Here is a 14,498-nt window from a genome sequence, read left to right on the forward strand (position 1 = left end):
TCACACCAGTGTTTCCTCTTTGGTCTTTACTCATGATTATCTTGATGCTGAGCGCTTCCCTCGTGGCCCAGATGGTAAAGAACCCGCCTGCCAGAGCTGGAGACCTGGGTTCGATCCCTTAGTTGGGAAAATCCCCTGGAGAAGGGTATGGAAACCCACTCCAGTATTCTTGCCTGGAGAATCCCATGGACAGAGGATCCTGGAGGGCCACAGTCCACAGGATCCCAAAGAGTCGGACACGACTGATCAGCTAACAGACATCTTGATGCTAAGGGACAAATCCTTCATCTCTCCTGGGTATCCGGGAAACACAGACCAAAGGAAACACTCACTGAGCACAGTGGTGTCACTTAGTCAGGACCGTTCGGGATTTGCTGCAGTAACAGCTACGTCCCAATGCATCAGTGGTTTAGGGACTAAGGGTCTCTTGCTTGACATTGTCAGGACAGGTCAGGTGTTCTCCTGGGTGGTTGTCGTGCAGGAGATCACGGCTGCTCCCATCTTATTATCTGTGTCCTCTCAACATACAGCACCCAGAGTGCCTGTGGAGGGGAAGAGAGAGTGGACAGTCCCGCAGGGTGCTCTGGCCAGGCCTGGAAGTGGCTAAGCCAGTTGTGGGGTCCCCGCCTGACTGCTGAGGAAGAGAGGAAGTGGCTTGGTTTGCATCAAGCAGATTCCGGAGGCCTTGGCCTCTCCTCTTCCGGGCCTGGGTCTCCCACTTCTGGGCCTCCACACCTGCAGTCTGACTGTGTGCTGTATGTTTAAGTAAAAGTCTGGTGTGGTCTGCAGTGGTAGCCTCTGCCTTCCACTGCGGTCGTGTGATCCCTTCGAGTCATGATGAATCTTTCCCGGGTCTCGAATTCATGTGGGAGTTGGGGTGACTGATGGTCCCAGCAAGCTCCTTCCTCCCACGCAGGAGACAGCATCGTGGCCTATCTGACTGGGGTTCTCACGGACCTGCTCCACACCCAGAGAGACCCGCTGGCCCTGTGTCTTCTGCTTCAGTCTTACGACCAGTTGGAGCCTCCAAGCCTGCCTTGCCGCTGCCTGCTGTCCCGGTTCAACAAATACTACAGCCTCTGGATCCCGGAGCCAGCCCGCGAGGCCCTGGTGAGCCACGGCGACCCTGCGGAAACCAGGCCTTCCTTTCCCTGGGAAGCCCCGGAGGCCCCTGCCCGTGGGCCACGGCAGCTTGTAGCCCAGATGTGTAGCTTTTCTCAGCTCATGGGGTGAGCTTTCTTCACTTTCTCATTTTCCTTGGTTAGAAGAGGATGCGCAGTGGTGGTCAGCTGACGTGTCGAGATTCAAAGCAGCTCAGTCATGGGGCAGAATGAAATCCCCGCTGGCCGTGTGACTGGAGGGAGGAGGCCCCGTCTTCTCCCTTTCTGCACGGTCTGTGCACGCTGGCCCTGTGGCCCTCGTCCAGGCACCCTAGCACCCCCTAGACCAGGCGTGCCCAGCAGTCAGACCTGGCCCCTGCAGGCTGCCAGCCAACTACGTTCTGCTAAAACTAGAAAAGCAAAAAAGGAAAGAAGGAAACCCATTTTCTCTTAGTGAAGACTGCATTCTTAGCACATTATTGACCAGGAGCTTTTTGCAGAAATTAACAGGGGTGGCTGGCTGTTTGTTATGTTAAGTGAATATTGAAATAACTCCACTCAATAACATTCGGGCAGTGAAAGAAGAATTAATATGTCAGTGGTAAATAAGTTGTTAAAAGGGGTGCTGCAGGTCTGGCTCTAACGCAGAGGACTGAGAATTGCTGAGTGGGGCAGGAAGGTCACTTGGCGTGTGCATTTTTGTGTTTTCATTCAGTTGTGGCTGCTCTTAAAAAAGCAGGCAGCCCAGGACTCCTTGCCTCATGGACTTGGTAGCAGTAGCTAAGGTTGATTGCGTGTTTGCTGTTTGTCAGGACCTCCCCCTAAGGGCTGCCAAGTCACTTCAGTCGTGTCTAACTCTGTGCGACCCCATAGACGGCAGCCCACCAGGCTCCCCCGTCCCTGGGATTCTCCAGGCAAGAACACTGGAGTGGGTTGCCATTGCCTTCTCCAATGCGTGAAAGTGAAGTCGCTCAGTCGTGTCCGACCCTCAGTGACCCCATGGACTGCAGCCTACCAGGCTCCTCCGTCCGTGGGATTTTCCAGGCAAGAGTACTGGAGTGGGGGGCCATTGCCTTCTCCGCCCTCTAAGGGCAGCATGTATCTTTTCCGCCACGTAACCCTCCCAACTCAGAGGAGGTCAGGACTTCCTGTCCTCATCGTATACATGGGGAAACGGAGGTGCAGAGCAGCTCCACCACCAGTCAGCGGTGGACTCAGGGTTTTGCCAGGCAGCCAGGCGCCAGAGCCCAGGCCCATCACTGCTATCACCGCCTTCCCGCCTGCCAGACCGTGGTCAAGAGCTGGTCAGAGCCACACAGCAGCTCCCGTGGGTCAGCAGTCAGGCGGTGCCACAGTGCTCCCAGGGTCGGCGTCCACCCTGTGGAGCTGGGCACAGGCCATTCCCACCCACAGTGGCGCGTCCGGATCCCCAGATGCTCAGTCCCCAGGCAAGTCTGTTCAGCAGGTCTGTGCGGGCCCAGGAGTCTTCATCTCTAGCAGGTTCCTGGTTGATGCTGCTGCTGGCCCAGGGACCCCACCTCCAGCCCCGCTGAGTTTCAGGGCTCACGTAGCCTGGTTGTGTTGGCCTTAGGAAGCGGAGTGTTTGGAGGTATAACAGTACAGGCAACGTGGGGTGAATAAAGATGGCAGTTGGGAATGAAGTTAGAAGAAGTGAACCCCTTTGAGACAGGCTGGTTTCAGGAATCTGTCTTCCATGCAGCCCCTGTCGTCCCATCCTTCCCGGGGAGGCCTTCGAAAGGTCTGCAGCTCACTGAGCTGGCCCCTTCCCGGGGCAGGACTTCCCAGTCTGCAGGGATCGATCACAGTGATTCCTGTTTGAGTGAAGTCCTGTCTTTGCCCCGGGCAGCTCCGGTTCTCCAGGGCATGTAAATAATCTCCCCGACCCAGCGCCCTCACGTGAACACACACTAGGATAAAACACGTGTGACCGAGCGCGTTGGACTTGACGGGGTCCCGTGGTTTTCAGCATCAGTGGGTGACTTTCTGTGAAGCGCCCCACTGTCGTGCGTGTCGCCCGTTCCTGTTGCCACACTCCGTGCCTTTGGCCCCCTGGGCTGATCCGTCTGCCCTTCTCACCTCTGCTGTCCCCCAGCCGCTGCAGACTTCAGGCAGCCCTGCCCCGCCAGGCCCCGCGGCCCCGTCCTTCTCCTCCTTGCTGCAGACGGCCTACGCCAGTCAGGACCAAGGCCAGGGCCCAGGCGGGCTCCCGCTCCTGGACGAGGGGGTTCAGGCGCAGCTGCGGGCCGCCCTCCTGCGCCTCCCGATGCACCAGGTTCTGCGTACCGCCAAACACCTGCTGCTGTACATCAGAAGCGCCGTGGAGAACTTCGCCCAGGTGAGTGCTGCCCCTGGTCCCTGCATCACCGCCCACAGCGAGTGTGGCTTCTGCCAGTCGGGTCTGAACTGAGTGGTAGTGTGGATTGGAGCATCTCAGGGCCCTGCTGTCGCCCTGCTTGTTCTGCATGTGGGGAGGGTGGTGGCCAGTGCACCGGGCCCTGGCCAGGCCTATAGTCCGGGCGCCCGGGTGGCTGGTCTGGCTCCCTTCTCCCTGGAGCAGAGGTCTAGATCCCAGATGGGGAGCCCAACACGGCTGAACTTGGTCACCCAGGCAATGATCGGTCAGGACGGGGCCCTGCCAATGGCTGACCAGGTCAGCGTCACGGCCAGGCCTTCCATCTTCCTTCACTAGTTTAAATTTGATGGCTCATTGTTGAGCGTTCTGTCCCTGAGGTGCTTTACCAGAGTTTTAGCTTAGATTTTGTGGGGGTGGGGGGGCCTTTCCTCTTCATCTTGGTCAAAACAAACCTCAGTGTTCCATGAAGATTTAGGAGAACACGTCTTAATTAAAACGGCTTCTCAGGTGGTGCTAATGGTTAAGAACCGCCTCCCAATGCAGGAGACACAGGTTCGATCCCTGGGTGGGGAAGATGCCCTGGAGGAGAAAATGGCAACCCACTCCGGTATTCCTGCCTGGAGAATCCCATGGACAGAGGAGCCTGGCAGGCCACAGTCCAGAGGGTCACAGAAAGTCGGGCACAACTGAGCGACTTAGCACGCACGTCTTACTGAGACATGACTTCGATGTTGTTGGTGTTGCCGTTTGAGGCCCGTCTCCCTCTTTGATCCTGGTTTCTGGCAGCGTCACCCGATCTGTCCCGGGGGACCTGGCGGTGAGTGTCGGCCCTTCCAGGCCTGAGGGTCGTGTGTCTCGCCTCACAGCTGGGCCGGAGTGCCGGGCCGCCCCTGCTGCAGTTCCTCCTGGATCTCCTCCGGCGCCTCGTCATCCACTGCCAGCAGCTGGACGCCCAGAACCAGCAGAAGTGCCATGCCGCCCAGGCGGAGTCCGACCTCTTTGTGGACATGGAGTCCATGGCCTCTCTGGAGCTGGCTAGTGACAAGGTACGGCCACCCTTTTTCCCCTTTCCTGTTGGCCTTTCTCCTGGGAGGTTATAGACGCCGGTTTTCCCTACATTCTGGTTGGAAGCTAGCACCTGTTCACTGCAGGGAAGCAGAGAAAAGCAGAGGCCACTAGAGGAGATACCGAACACCACCCGCACCCCCACCCCCATCCCGAGGGAGGCACGTTCACTTTGGGTGCTCACATTCCCCTTCTGTGAACACTTTCCCTCCCACTGTGTGCCCCGCGCACCCTGAGAACCCAGCCTGCATCTTTTCCTCGTAAAGGGTTGTGGCCTGTATGGAGTAAAGGTTGGGTGGGGGTACAGCCCTCCATTGTGAATACTTCCAGCGACCACTCTGCCCGAGAAAAGTGAGCCTCCTTCTCTTGTTGGTGGCTTGGCAATCAGCTGCTTACCTAAGGCCCAACCAAGTCTTTCTCACCCTTTGCCATTTGAGATGTTATATGGGGTTCAGGAAGCAGGCATGTTCCTCATTTCATAATCAAATGCAGGGCTCCCTTGCTTTGGTCTCCAAGGGGCTTTTGGGGCAGGGGCGGGGTTGGTGCACAGCCATCTGTAGCCAGTCGCCAGGCATAGCACTCCTAATCTGTGCTTTGCTGTTTTCACTTGGGAAAGCTCAGTTGGCAAATTCGTAGGCTCCTCTTCCCTTCCCTGAAGAGTAAATAAGGAGAAAAATAGATTTCTATCCCCAGGGGCTGGGTGGCCTCCTTGGCTAGGAACCGTGTGCAGCACGGCTGAATCAGATCCCTCTCTGATGCAGCAAAGGGTGCTTGGCTGCTTTCTGCTCAGTGGTTTAAACTAGTCTCAGGGTCAGAGTTTGTTCCCTGAGGGCCTAGTCTCCTTCTGAGAGTGGACGCAGGCTCACCTTCAGTTCTGGCTCGTGTAAGCCCTGCTCACCTCCCTCAACCACAGAATCTCTTCTCAGTGGAGGCCACCCTGTCCCTGTGGTCAGGTGGTACTCGCGTCCCTCGCCCGGATTTACTTAGGAGGGCAAGGTTGCTAGGGAGAGACCAGAAGACGATGGATCATAATCGCATGTCAGCATCTCTGCGTAGCCCCGGCCTGCCTGAATGACCGTGGAGAGCAGTTTCTCTGCACAGTTAGTTCATTCAGCCTCCGTTCATCAGATTCCTGCTGGTCTCAGGGCAGAGGGGCTCCAACTGAGTTACAATCCAGGCCCGTTGGTCTCATCCGGGAGGAGGTGCATTCCAGTGGGGTCACAGCTCTGAGTGGGTCTGGGTTGGGGTGCTGTGGGCACCCCCCAAGAAGGGCAGGGAAGCATGAGCTTGAGGCCGAGGGTGGCTAAGGAAAGCTGCCCTCTGCTGTCTGTCCGGCTCGAGGGCAGCCGCTGGCGGGGCGGCAGCTGAGGCCTCTGCCCTGTGGCTCTGTTCCAGACGCTGGAGGAGGTGCTGGTGGCTGTCCTCAGACACCCCACGCTGGAGGGCTGGTTCCTGGCCCTGGAGCGGCAGGCCCTCCCGCCGCATGCCCTCAGCCCGGTCCTCGTGAAGCTCCTGGCGGCTAGCCTCAGCTCGGGGATCCTTCCGCTGCTGGTGGCCAGTGCCCCGGCCCTGCGGAGCCTCGGTCAGCTGGGCCTGCTGGCCAGGTACTCGGAGGCCGTCACCCAGAGTGTCCTCCGTGAGCTGCGCAGCCCGAGGGCCGGCTCGGCCACATCGACGCCGAAGACCCTCCTCCCTCCGCTCGAGGCCCTGCGGGAGCTGCACCCCTACATGGAGGACGCCCCGCTCCGGGAGGTCATCCTGGCCCTGCTGAGCCTGCCCGAGGCCCGCCTGGCCACCCAGCGACCCACCCAGCCCCCCCGGAAGGAGAAACCGCTGACCGCCCTCGGGAGGACCCTGGTCCAGCTGCTGAGCAGCCACGCCCAGGAGAAGCCGCAGAGTGGGGAGCTCCTCTGGGCCTCCGAGTACGTGCGGGGCCTGGCGGCTCTGCTGCCCATGCTGGCCGTGGCTGAGCTGGACACCGTGCTGCTTGGGGCTCTGCAAAGGGAGCCAGCGCTGGTCCCCGCGGTCGGGCTAACCCTGCTCGACGACTGCCTGGCACGGCGGACGCCAGCAGCCCTGGCCACGGCGGCCCTGCTCCTGCGGCACAGCTGGCCGCACCGGCTGCGCTTCGAGTGCTGGTGCCAGCGGGCTGGCTCCAGACTCCGCCTGCGGGAGGCCCCAGACGACTTCCTCCCCGTCGTCCACGTGTACCTGCAGGGCAGGACGCAGGGGCGCTTCACACGCCCCACAGGAGGTAAAGGGGCGGCTGGGGGCAGCCGGTAGGACCCCGTCCCTTCCTCCACGTGTGTCCACGCTTAAGCCCTGGAGCCTCATGTTCCAGGGTTCCATTTAGCTCTGTTTCCCCCCTGGTGTCTGCCCCAGCTCCCGAGTCGACTCTGAGTTACCCAGAGGAAGCTGGGGCAGTAGCTGTGGCAACTGGGGGCCAAGGATGGAGCAGCTCCATCTGGGTCTCGCTAGGGGGAGAGGGCCTCGCCTGGGTGAGGGTCCTTTGCCCCTTTCCCCACCATCCAGCACATTGGTTGAGCTTGCTGAGTAGAGCCATTCAGCCACACCCAGCTCTCTCTCTTCCCCCACTGGGTCTCAGATTTGAGGCACTTTCTGATCACCCCAGTTTAATTCCTTTTTACCAGTATGTATGAATGGCATTTTGCTCTCTGCTCTGCCTCTGTGCCGCACGGCTTGATAACATCAATGACAAAAAAAGGTTCTTACAAAGTAAGAGGCCCTCCACTCGTACAGCCCGTGGCTCTCCCTGCCCCTCTCCTATTCCCGAGTGAGTTCAGGACTTGAGTGCTCACCATCTCATCATGACCTTTGAGCTGGGGCCCATGGGGCTGAACGGTTCCTGTGAGGGTTGAGTGTTGACAGGTGGCCAGTGGCGTGCTGCTGAATGTTTCAACATCCGGCTCTCAGGGGAGACTAATGTGTAGCATTTGTCAATTTCCACGGCATCAAAATTCGCTAGGGTCCCACCTCGAGCCACTAGTGTGACCTCACCCAGGTCACAAGGTTCCTAAAACACTGAGCTGGCTCTGGTGCTCCGTGGCGTCCAACCCTCCTCTCCTGTTCGTCTCTGCCCCAGCTTCCTCCGCTGTCATTCCTGTCTTGAGGAAGGCTCTGTGGATGCCGCTGCAGACCAGGCTTCTCAGTGCTGACGGGCCCCCAGAGTCCGGGCTGCCGCAGCAGATCCTGGCCCAGCTGGTCCCGTTTGCCAGAGCCAAGGACCTGCGTGCCCTCATGGACCGCTTGCCCAGCTTGCTGCAGACTCCAGCCAGTCACACGAGGTATGAAAGCTCAGCCCTGTCTGATGGTCCTTCCTGTCCCAGCTTCCCCTTCCCTGTAGTGCTTAAGAAACCGTGAAAGTTGCTGCCCTGCGGTTGTGTCTGCCAGTGAGGAGGCAGTTCCTTTGAGAACCCATCTTAACAGCATCCTGGCTGGAGTGAGTCCACGTCCATAAGTTCTGAGTCCCTTAGAGCCCTGGTCCTCAGTCGGGAGATTTTGCCCACTCCAGGGGACAGTTGGCATCGTCTCACATTTTTTATTGTCACGATATGGGACTGGAGAGTCTAGCTTCTGGCTTCCAGAGGATAAAGGCCAAGGGTACAGCTAAATATCCTGTAATGCATAGGAAAGGCCCTTCCCCCCCAAAGAAAGAATCATCTGGCCCCGAACGTCAATAGTGCTGAGGCTGAGATAGCTTGATTAGACAGAGCCTGGACAATATATTCTTTTTCTGGTGTGTTAATAGTGTTTCTCCTCGTCATAAAGTTCTGGTGCATCTTTGAAATTTGAGTAAGGGGCAGGTGAAGCCTCTGATTTCTGAACTTGGGGAGTTAGTTGTAGGGACCGGAACTCAGGGCGTTTGTCTTCTGTGGCCTGTTGTGATGTTGGATTATACCAAAAGCCTCGAACCCTGGACTTTTGTCTCCTGCTGCAGCTGGGTTGTGGCTGACGCCGTCTCAGCCATCCTGGAAGGGTCGGCAGAAGAGCTGCAAGCCTGGAAGAAGACTCTACTGAAGGCCTGTGTGCAGTGGCTAATTGCATCCTTCAGTGACGGCCAGCAGGAGGATGGTCCCCAGGATCAGGAGAAGCAAATGCTGCTGAGGTTAAACGAACTGTTGGTAGGTGTTTCTTATTAGGGACCCTGGTTAGATGCATAAGGAAAGGAGGGAGATAGACAGACCGAGGTTTACAGATACATTTAAGCTGGGGGCATGAGTTCAACCTAGCAGGGAAGAAGAGGGGCCATGTCTTAGAGGCGAAAGGCAGGTGGAGGGCAAGCTCTGAAATGATGAGCCATCTTGTGTCAGAAATGGATGTAGAGATTTGTCAAAATGCTTTTTTGTTGCACCTCCTGAGATAGTTATCTGGTTTTGTGTTAGACAAATAAGCTGAATTATATTAATTGATTTTTGAACATTAAACCAACCTTGCATTCCTAGGTTAAACCTGCTCAGTCATGACATATTACTATTTTTATGTACTCTTGGATTTGATTTGCTGATATTTTATTAAGAATTTTGGTATATCTGTCCATGAAGGGTATAAGCTTAAAATTTTATTTTCTTGTAATATCTTTGTCTGGCTTTGAGATCAGGTAATAGCGGCTTGCAATGTGGGAGACCTGGGTTCAGTCCCTGGGTTGGGAAGAGCCCCTGGAGGAGGGCATGGCACCCCACCCCAGTACCCTTGCCTGGAGAATCCCATGGACAGAGGAGCCTGGCAGGCTACAGTCCATGGGATCTCAAAGAGTTGGACACGGCTGAGCGACCCAGCACAATCGTGGCCTCAGAATAAGTTAGGCAGTTTTAAATTTTCTTCAGGTATTTTAAAGGCGTTGCTTTACTGTTTTCTGGTGTGCTCTGTTTCTGACAGGAAGCCTCTCATTTTAGAAAGTTAATGATTTCTTGGCTGCACTGGATCTTGGTTGCTGCACACGGGTTTTTTCTGTAGTGGCAGGGAGTGGGAGCTGCCCTCTACTCACCGGTCACCAGCTTCTCGCTGCAGGGGCTTCTCTTGTTGTGGAGCGTGGGCTCGAGGGCACGAGGGCTCAGAAGTCTCGACTTGCACGCTCAGTTGCTGCAGTGCACAGGCCTGGCAGCAGACGTGTCTCCCCAGACCAGGGCTTGAACCCGTGACCCCTGCAGTGGCAGGTGGATTCTTATCCACTGGACTATCAGGGACGTCCAGAGATCTCTCCTTATCTCTATTTCACTGTACATGACAATGTTTCCCCGCAGCTTCTTCGAGGATTTTTTTTCTCTTACATGTCTTAAACAATGTGATGACGACGTGCCTTAGTGTCATTTTCTTCAGGTTTTCAGTGCTTTGGGTTCAGTAAGCTTCCTGGTTTTGTGAGTTTAGAGTTTTCATAAAATTTGGAACTATTTAGCTGTTTCAGGTCTTCACTCTCTGATATTTTTAGTGTTACATTTTTGCACAGAAATAATTAACATCCCGAAGGCTAGCGTGTGAGGTTTTCCTCAACCCATGGTGTAAACAAAGGTCCATCTAGTCAAAGCTATGGTTTTCCCAGTAGTCATGCATGGATGTGAGAGTTGGACTATAAAGAAAGCTGAGCACCGAAGAATTGATGCTTTTGAACTGTAGTGTTGGATAAGATTCTTGAGAGTCCCTTGGACTGCAAGGAAATCCAACCAGTCCATCCTAAAGGAAGTCAGTCCTGAATATTCATTGGAAGGACTGAGGCTGAAGTGAAACTTCAATACTTCGGCCACCTGATGTGAAGAACTGGCTCATTGGAAAAGACCCTGATGCTGGGAAAGATTGAAGGCAGGAGGAGAAGGGGATGACAGAGGATGAGCTGGTTGGATGGCATCACCAACGCAATGGACATGAGTTTGAGCAAGCTCTGGGAGTTGGTGATGGACAGGGAGGCCTGGCATGCTGCAGTCCATGGGGTCACAGAGAATCGGGCATGACTGAGCAACTGAACTGAATGGTGTAAAGTTGTGTTAAAAGTAGAGCCTTTAACTGGTGTGTCACTGCTGAACCCAAGACTTAAAAGGGAATCCTCAGGAGAAGAGCCCCAGCTGGAAGGTTTTAAGTGTGATAAATATGTTCATAGGTTATAGATCAAGCTGCAGTGCCTGAGCACTTCTGTTAAAAGACTTTCAGTTCAATTCAGTTCAGTTGTGTCCGACTCTTTGCGACCCCATGGACTGCAGCACGCCAGGCCTCCTTGTCCATCACCAGCTCCCAGAGTTCACCCAAACCCATGTCCATTGAGTTGGTGATGCCATTCAACCATCTCATCCTCTGTTGTCCCCTTCTTCTCCCGCCTTCAATCTTTCCCAGCATCAGGGTCTTTTCCAATGAGTTAGCTCTTCACATCAGGTGGCCAGAGTGTTGGAGTTTATAACCTGAATTTCAGACTTACTGCGTTGTGTTACAGGACTGTGAACTTACGACACACAGGAACCCCACATAGCAGAGCTAGGGGCGAGGAGGAGCACCCCCGAGACCTGGGAGGAGCCAAGCTGGGGAGGCGGGGGTGTGGGGCTGTGCCTCTGTAGAGATTTGTGTTCTTGGGGCATGCCTCCCTCCTTCCCCGACTTTGCTGTCCCCCCTCCCTCCTTTTTAACAGACTAAAATTTTTAGAGCAGATTTAGGTTCACAGCACCATTGAGCAGGAAGTAGAGTTCCTGGGTGCCCCCACCCCAACACATGCACAGCCACCCCGCTATCAATAGCATCCTCACTGACCTTTGCTTGTAATCGAAGTGTGACTTCCATATTGTGCAATATAGGATCATAAGTGTGTAGTGTATCGTTGGCAAGTACACACCCCTATGCCCCAGAGTCCTCCCCAAGGTTTTCATCATTCCAGAAAGCTCTCTCGTGCTTTTCCTGGTCTGTCCCCTCCCCACCAGAGCAGCCACTCTTGTGATGTAACGTAACGGAGCGTGTCTGGAGCCTGTCTCCACGGCGGGGGCTGTGGGCCTCTGGCGGGCCTGTTAGGGCGCAGTGGTCTTGCCCTGGGTGGATGTTCACTCTTGTGTTTAAGCAGCCACATGTGGCTACACCTGTGTGTGTGTGTGTTGCGAATCAGTCAGTTCTGTTCGGAGTGGTGGACAAAGGGGAAGTTACAGGACTGTTTGAGAATTTCCTTTCGGTCACTGGTGACCAAAGGTATCTAACAAAATGACAGAAGTGCTAGTGGAAATAAGAATTTTTAAAAATCAAAGGAAGAAAGAACTGCTTGCTTTTGTGAATTGCTTCGGTAACTGTATTTTATACTTACCGAAGGGCTGTAGTTTAAATCCCATGTCCTCTATTTTAAGTTAATTCAGATATTCTACACATATTTCTCACTCACTTTATTCCTAGAATTCACTTAAGGAAGTTGACCCTGGTGATTGGCAGAAATTTGTGAAGACCGGACTCAAGTAAGTCGAATTTGTTTTCTTGGTGCGGCTGAGTAAGGCAGCGAGCATCTTTGCTGGGGGTGGGCTCGGAGCTATTTTTGCATGAAGGAGGTGGTGGAGCTGGTGCTGCTCCCCTTTGGGTCGGAGGAGACGGCAGTGCTGGGGAGGGAAGCTCCCTGCCCCATGTTACACACGTGCTTCTAATGAGGGTGAGAGAAGCAGCCTTTGAACAACCAAGTATTTGTTTAAAAGCCAGAGGCGTGCAGAGAGTAATATAGTGGCACCCAGATCTAATAAAGACTGACAGCTTTCTCTGTCCTCATGGACTCTTCCCTCCCTCGTCCGAGTGTCATCCTGAGGTTGGCTGCCATGGACCAGTGTTTTTGTGTTTGGCGTTGTGCACAGATGCATCAGTTTACTGTCCCTTTGGTGCACTCGGTTTTCGGGTGACTGTTGTTGAGACCCTCGTTGGTACATGGAGATGATCCCCGTCATTCCTTCCTGCTGCGCGGGGGCATTCTGTCTTCTGACTGTGCCCCATTCGTTCAGCTGGTCCCCTGCTGAGGGACGGAGCCTCCCCTCTCTCCTTCCCGCCTCCCTCCCATCCTGACAGTGAAAGTCTCATGGCTCCTTGTGCCTGCGTGCTGGATTTTTCTGGGCAAGGGGGCACTCCCTGGCTCTTACTGTGGGCACAGCTTCAGTTTTACTAGATTTTTCTGTTTGTTCCCCAAGGTTTTCTTGTAACACAGAATGGAAGCTCATTTTGTCCTCACATCCTCACCAGCAGTTCATGCGGTCAGATTTTCTTTTTGGCACTCAGGTAGTCGTGAAACAGTGTCTCGTTGTGGCTCTAATTTTCATTTCCCTAATTATATCCGTCGATCTGAAATGGAGAAACACTAAGAAGAAAATAAGGGAAGGCAGGTCAGAGGGTAATGGTAACCGAGGCTTGCCTTCGTGACCTGGCGACATTTCTTTGAGTCTTTGGTTACTTTGTGTTTCTAGAATGCTCACGGAGTACCCAGTGCTTCTTAACAATATTCACATATGACCGAAACCTTCTTTCCCAGAGCGTGATGCTTTCATTTCCTTCATTGGCTCTGAAGGGATTTAAGATGAGAACTTCAGAGCCGTTAGAGGGGCATTCTGAGGAGCTGAAAGGAAGGAAGGAGGCTGCCCCGATAGGTGGGCTGAGGGTCGTCTTTATGCAGGCTGCCTCCTGGCATTTCAGCTAAGCGGGAAGTTCCCTGGGTGTGTGCACTGTCAACAAGGGGAGCAAGGTCTGTCCTGCCCTTGCTTTCAGAAGCGCTCCCTGTGACACGTGCCGGCTCGGTGTGCGTGTGCGAAGGGTAGTCGGGGTGATGGTGAATGACTGTGTGCTCTAGAATTCTCACCTTTGACCTCAAAGGTGATCTCCTTTGAGATCATCGCGGGATGATCTCCTTAATATAATGCTGAGAAAAAAAAAGGTTTTCTTATTGTTTGTGACGCCATTTCCCCTTTGGTTCTTGCCTCCTAGGTTTCGGTATCAGGACTGCGCGTTTTTGGAAGCCCTCCGTGCCGCCACGCAGCTGTTGTATCTCTCAGAAAGCCCCGCGCGCTCGCAGCTCATCCAGCTCTCGGTGGTCCACATGATGCTCACCCAGCACTCCCTGTTCCTGCCCACCCTGCTGAGGGCCGCAGAGGAGGAGCCCGCAGACAGCCCCGTGAGAGGTGCCTCCTCACCCCATGCCCCACTCCAGACACACAGTTTCTTTCCAATTCCATCAAACTGACTGTGCACGGGAGCTTAGCACCCACGTGTTCCCAGAGCTGAGGAAGCATTACCCAAGCAGTATCCGAACATCTCCCATGGGCTTCCCGGGTGGCTCGTGATGAAAGAGCCACCTGCCGATGCAGGAGACGCAGGTTCGATCCCTGGATGGGGAAGACCCCATGGAAGGCTTCCCCGGGTGGTCGGTGGTGACGAATCCGCCTGCCAATGCGGGAGGAAGATGCCCTGGAGAAGGGACTGGCAGCCCACTCCAGTGTTCTTGCCTGGAAAATCGCATGGACAGAGGAGCCTGGCAGGCTACAGGCCACAAGGTCGCACAGAGAGTCAGACACGACTGAGCAGCTAAACGACAGCAATAATCTGAACATTTCTTTTCTGTCAGATTCAAGCTCTAGACTTGTTTCCTCTGACTTCAGGTCACATAGCAAATGACACCTCTTCTTAGAGCCTATTCTGGCTTACAGGAGTCAGGTTTAAGCTGTTCTCCCATATCATAAGTGAGTGTTACAACCTGGGAGTTACAGAAAGTTGGGAGGGGGTGTCTGACCTGGGAGAAATTGTTCAGCTGTGTGAGATGTCTTAATGTGGTGACTGAAACGTTGATCAAGGGCGAAGGGTTCAAAGGTCCCCGTTGCTGGGTCCCCGCCAGGGCCTCCTACAGCCCCGGCTTCGGCTCCTTCCTCTCTAGTTCACTGAGTACCTACTTTGCATGGTGAAGGCTATGGGAGACAGCAGAGGTCTGACGGGTCCTGCCCTCCAGAAGTCACACCCTGTTG

General features: G+C 54.8%; 1 protein-coding gene across 2 annotated transcripts in view; it reads left to right on the top strand.

Annotated features, from left to right (window-relative positions):
- Positions 1 to 14,498, top strand: part of URB1 (URB1 ribosome biogenesis 1 homolog (S. cerevisiae)) — a 76,985-nt gene that overhangs the window by 37,514 nt on the left and 24,973 nt on the right. The window contains exons 19-26 of one of the 2 annotated variants that reach the window (XM_018047870.1): positions 917 to 1,203; positions 3,214 to 3,456; positions 4,341 to 4,520; positions 5,935 to 6,793; positions 7,643 to 7,844; positions 8,498 to 8,681; positions 11,911 to 11,969; positions 13,468 to 13,661. In XM_018047870.1, the coding sequence (XP_017903359.1) occupies positions 917 to 1,203; positions 3,214 to 3,456; positions 4,341 to 4,520; positions 5,935 to 6,793; positions 7,643 to 7,844; positions 8,498 to 8,681; positions 11,911 to 11,969; positions 13,468 to 13,661 (2,208 nt within the window). The remainder of the gene's footprint in view (positions 1 to 916; positions 1,204 to 3,213; positions 3,457 to 4,340; positions 4,521 to 5,934; positions 6,794 to 7,642; positions 7,845 to 8,497; positions 8,682 to 11,910; positions 11,970 to 13,467; positions 13,662 to 14,498) is intronic. The other variant, XM_018047918.1, reaches the window with a different exon arrangement.

The sequence above is a fragment of the Capra hircus genome, chromosome 1 (genome assembly GCF_001704415.2).
Source record: "Capra hircus breed San Clemente chromosome 1, ASM170441v1, whole genome shotgun sequence".
Lineage (NCBI taxonomy): Eukaryota > Metazoa > Chordata > Mammalia > Artiodactyla > Bovidae > Capra > Capra hircus.